The 5,716-nt window shown below is 33.4% G+C and overlaps 1 protein-coding gene across 1 annotated transcript; it reads right to left on the reverse strand.

The window, feature by feature from the left end:
* Positions 1-4,814: 4,814 nt before the first annotated feature.
* Positions 4,815-5,385, reverse strand: LOC111893192 (copper transporter 5). The gene has a single exon (XM_023889261.3). The coding sequence runs from the start codon at positions 5,339-5,341 to the stop codon at positions 4,910-4,912; it is 432 nt and encodes a 143-aa protein (XP_023745029.1). The 5' UTR covers positions 5,342-5,385; the 3' UTR covers positions 4,815-4,909.
* Between the last annotated feature and the right edge of the window lie 331 nt (positions 5,386-5,716).

Consider the following 5,716-nt stretch of genomic DNA (forward strand, 5'->3'; position numbering starts at 1 on the left):
TTAGTTTTTTTTAGAAGCCATGTAGTATTTTCCAAAACAAAAAAAAAAGAAAAAAGAAAAAAAACATGTCGACCTTGTAAAACTATTCCTCACCCCAAAATGAAATGATTTAGCACCATTACTTTGATGTCCGCCACATTGTGCGGGTATACCATTAGTTTATTGTAATATACATTTAACAGTAATGTTGTAACACAAAAAGATCGATCGTTGTTCTTTCTAAAAATGGTAAAGAGAAAAGATCGTGTTGAAACGACATCGTTTCCCCCTTCAACGATATTATTTCAAGCAATATTGACCAATGAAAACTTAACAACAATTTTATTTTCACGCAATTCAATGAAAAACTTAACTGCTTCCTAATTTCTACACAGGTTACATTTATCAACTTTTCTAAATGACATCTTAATTGGAGGCTTAATTTTTAATTTACGAATTAGCAATTCCTTGTGATATAATTAGTCTTCCCAATATTTGATAATACACAATTGAATTCAATTTACCAATTTTCGCACTACCAAACACTTTAGAAAACAAATTAGAAAATCTTAATTTTTAACATCAACGAAAAGATAAACAAATTGATATGTTTTTGACAAATTTAAATTTCATAATCAACTATTCAATCCACTGTATCAAAATTCAAATTTTGGTAAGAATTAGTGGGGATTTCAACATTTAATAAAATATTACTTGTTTTACTATGCTTCATTTGTTTGTACATCTATTGTATACCTCTTAAATTTCAAGATTTATCAAATATGCTTTAATATATATATATATATATATATATATATATATATATATATATATATATATATATATATGTGTGTGTGTGTGTGTGTGTCACACCCCCAAACCGAGATGGCGGAAACGTTCAGGGGCGGAGGACGTCATGTACAATATCATCACAAATGAATAATAGTAATCAAATAAACAACAACCATTGTATTGATATTATAGTTTTTACATTGTACTTGAAACATAGCTTGAATGACTCCAAGTGTATATAGTAAAAACTAAGACTATAAGCTATTATGCTCCGTCTTCTTGAAAACCTGTGCGTGTACCTACCTATTGGTTTCCTGAGAATATCAACATTTAAGTTGGTGAGTTCATAAGCATTTTGTTTTATAAATGAGTTCCTTGTTCATTGAAAATGTTCGTATGCTCCTCCAGAAAATCCTATATTTTCTTAGTAAAATGGAATGTAGTCTTAGTCCCTTCGGACCAAAATGTATAAATGTTATCGTATTCTTAAGTAGTAATATTACGTAGATTTTTAATCTATATAAAAGCCATTTGGATGTATGATTTCCAAAATGAAAGTTGTTATGTACTTGAAACAGTGCAATGTAGTTTTATGATGATACAACCCTTATGTATGCATGCTCCTGGGTAAAAGTTACTCCAGATATGTAAGTTTATGTGTCATAAAATAGTGTACTCCTAGAAATGCTTATAGCTTCCTTCTATAATCCCCCAGTGTATATAAGTTATATAAAAATCAAGATCGAATAAACCGCCGAATATAATGGGTCTGCCCTAAGCCCACAACCAAACAAGGAACATGATCTAAGGCGGACCCAGCCATTTCTAAGTCGATTGTGTCTAAATTTTATATAACTTTGTCGTATACACGTAGCAATTATGGACGGAATCTAACAATTCTAGACGAAATGTAGTCTTAAATACACTAAGACCGATAAGCGTGAATGTTTGTTCTTGAAAATAGTATACTGTAGTAGTACATAATTAGAACTTCTTTCTTTGTAAATGTAATGTATGTTCAAGAAAAAATCCAACATTTTGCTTATAAAATGAGTTGTAGTCTTAGAGCTCAAAGACCGAAATGTACAAGTATTTTTCCATACTTATGATAGTAAGTGCAGTTTTAAATAAATAAAACCCTTATGAATGTAAGAATTCTCGTAAACTATATGTGTCGTTATTTCCTTATGTGAGTTATAACCGTGCAATTGACATAGTAAGCCTGTTACGACGTACTTCGGAAGTCGAAATGTTTTGACATTTGTCACCCCAGACCTGCCGGTCTAGCTGTTGCATGCAGCTTAGGTGTGGGATTGTTAGTCCCAATATAGATCTATACACAAGTATCACGCTCTCCCTACAAGAGACTATGGTTATAATATAGGACTTTAACCAGTACTCTAAAGAGTACAATGAAGTAACGTCTCACAAATTTGATTCCACGAGTTTGCGTGTATTGTGAATGAAAACCCTTTTTGAATGTAAGAACCCCCGTAAACTATATGTGTCGTTGTTTCCCTATGTAAGTTATTATAATCGTGCAATTGACATAGTAAGCCTGTTACGATGTACTTCAGACGTCGGAATGTTTTGACATTCGTCACCCCAGACCTGCCGGTCTAGCTGTTGCATGCATCTTAGGTGCGGGATTGTTAGTCCAAATATAGATTTATACACAAGTATCACGCTCTCCCTACAAGATACTATGGTTATAATACATGACTTTAACCAGTACTCTAAAGAGTACAATGAAGTAACGTCTCACAAATTTGATTCAACGAGTTTACGTGTAGATTAAACAAAAACCCTTTTTTATAGTATAAACGAAACCTTCCTTAGTATGTTTGTAGTGTTAATGTACCATAAACTATACAGCTTATTATAGTATATCGTATGTGTTTGTAATGATGAAAGACCCTTATGTGAATGACTATTTATGTTTCATGGGAGTAGACTAACATGAAGTACAATCAATATGTAGCAATTTATTGTTATACACTTTGCTCAACATGTTACAAAGTGTTAATGAACTTATAAACTATTTTACTACTTTTAACTTTTCTATCACTGTTTTTAGAAAATTCATTGTAAGTCGAAAAATGAATCCGTAAACTCTAGGAGTTCAGAAAATGTGTCTAGTTTGTTCATAACTTTTATTATGATTTTTAGTGGTCTCTAACAAGTGTGAAAATTTCCAACTTCACAGACTGGTCCGGAATCATTACTGAAATGATAAACAGTTTTGTAAAAATCGTCATAAATTGTAGAAAAATCGTATGAATGTGTGCAAGTAGTCATTAGAAAGGTATAAACCTGAACTAAATGCATATTGAACATGTTTGAAAAATATTAAGTTTAAGACGGTCAAAAAAGTTTGTGAATAGACGATAACTTTTCTGTTGAAAGTTGTTGATTAAGTTTAGAATATGTTTTGGGTGTTGTAACTTGTATTACCCCCCCCCCCCCCCCCTAAAACTTGAAGAAAACATTAAAATGTAGGGGTATGAACACACCTTCTGTGATTTCATGAAGAATGGAAGGTTGAAGATGAAGAGTTTCAAGTCAATAACACTTAAAAGATGCTTGAAGATTTGAAGATCCTAAGAACAAATATGTGAATATTTGTGTAAATGATCACGATTTGTATGAAGATTGTGTAGAAGTTTAGAGAATATACTTACTAATCCCAAGGAGGAAAGTTCAAGAAATTCTTTGAGAAGTCGTGACTAAGAGAGAGAGAGAGAGAGAGAGAGAGAGAGAAGTTTGCTTTTGGTGATAACAAATGGAATCTTGGAGAAGTGAAACAAATCTCTTGGATTTGTTCATAAAGGTTGATTGGATGGAAAGAATGTTGAAGAAGCTAAACGAATTGACTAACTAGATGTGAATAGTGACATAAAGTTGTCATAGAGTTGATATGAGGGTGGTTGGTGTCATAACTTTATGAGAAAAGTTAAAGAGATACTTTATGTACTCTTGATATTATCCTAAGCAATAGTCAGATTTATATCAAATAAATCTTCAAGATGTGGATAAAATATGAGTTTGGTGGGTTTAAAATGATAAAAATACGAATTGGGTGAAATTCTCACGTCAAAATCATCAAAAACGGACTTAAAATGCTAAAGTAGTCACAAACCGGGAAAAAGAAGCGAATCTTGCGAAGGTAAGAGGTTCGGTGAGAGAGGTTGCTGGATGCGAAAGTAGAGTGTGGGCACGAGAGGCTCGTATGCGAGAGCTCTCGGTTGCGAGGCGCAAAGTAAGCTGCGAAGTCGGTTCTTGCGAGAAGTGTCGACAACGATGGTCCTCCGTTCGTAGGCATGGGTCTCGGTCCGAAGGTAAGGTTCGCAGCGAGAGGGAGGTTCGCATCAGAAGGGTTTCGCATCAGGAGGGTTTCGTTTCTTGAGAGGGTTTTGCACCCACTATACTATTTTTCATATTTTCTTCCGGTTTCGAGTGTTTTTAAACCTTGCACCCACTATATATATATATATATATATATATATATATATATATATATATATATATATATATATATATATATATATATATATATATATATATATATATATATATATATATAGCAAGAGAGATTGAGAGAGACTTTGTCGGTAGCCTTTATTATTGTTTGACCCCGTAGTGCAAGGTTTATAGACCCCACTATGACTCGTTATGAGTGTTATACACCTCCAAAGGGTACGTAATAGTGCTTTATAGAGTCGTTACATCACTCACCATGCTTAAGGTTTAAAATTTCTGAACATGTGAAACTTCTAAGTGACACTTTGTTATTAAGATGGAGAGTTGTACACTAGTATAGATATTCTATCATAGAAGTACTAATTGAGTTTGACCGGTTTGACTAGTTGACTTAGTTTAACTTTGACTTGGCCAGAAATCGAACGGTTGTCGATATATATATATATATATATATATATATATATATATATATATATATATTATATATATATATATATATATATATATATATATATATATATATATATATATATATATATATAATATGTGGCGCGACAAAATGCTTAAAAACCAAAATCTCGAATAGTTTTTTAGTGCGTGCAGATGGACAGTGAGATTTCGATGTATTCACTAAAAACAGAAATGAAGTAAGCAAAATTCAACCACAAGCGCAAGGATCTTCTTCAACAAGAATTAGCTCATCATCGCCACTCCTAAACAACAAGTATCCGACGGCCAGCCCAACGACTATTACCACAAACACGCCGCCATTAAACGACATCACGGCAAGCATCAAGAAGTAGTTAACGGCGGAGTTTATCCCGAAGAGTACAGTTCCGGCAAACTTGGCTCGTCTACGGTTGGAGAAAAACTTGGTGTACAGAAGTGGAACATTCTCGACGTCTCCAACCGCGGTGTGTGATGATGAAAGGAGCTTGAATCGCAGGCGGTGATCTTCCATGAACTGGTAGAAGGCGGCAAAGAGGAAGCAGACGATTAAGGTGAGGAAGTAACTGAACCATGAGTCGGTTTTCCATGAATCGATTAGCAGAGTGACGTCTGGGCCCCAGTAGAAGGTCATGTGCATCATAGCTGTGTTTTCCGGCGAGTTGTGGCGCTTGTGGGAGGCTAAACCTGCGTATATAAATCAAGAGTAAGATAGGTCAAAAAAGGTTGTGTAGTACCAGTACTACACCAAACTTTGTACTACTCTCCTCTCCTTTTCCTCGCATTTAAATTTTCAATTCAATCTTTGTGTTCCATAAATTGACTTCCACTTTCATAAATCTTGTTAGTATCCATGGAAATCGTTTTTTTAATTTATCCATTAGAAGGAAAGAAGAAAGTGCTTATCAAACTTTAGTTTTCATCAGTTGTTTCTATAACTTTATATCCACAGTTCATAAAGTGTTAGTAAAGTATATATATATATATATATATATATATATATATATATATATATATA

Source organism: Lactuca sativa, chromosome 8 (assembly GCF_002870075.4).
Source record: "Lactuca sativa cultivar Salinas chromosome 8, Lsat_Salinas_v11, whole genome shotgun sequence".
NCBI lineage: Eukaryota > Viridiplantae > Streptophyta > Magnoliopsida > Asterales > Asteraceae > Lactuca > Lactuca sativa.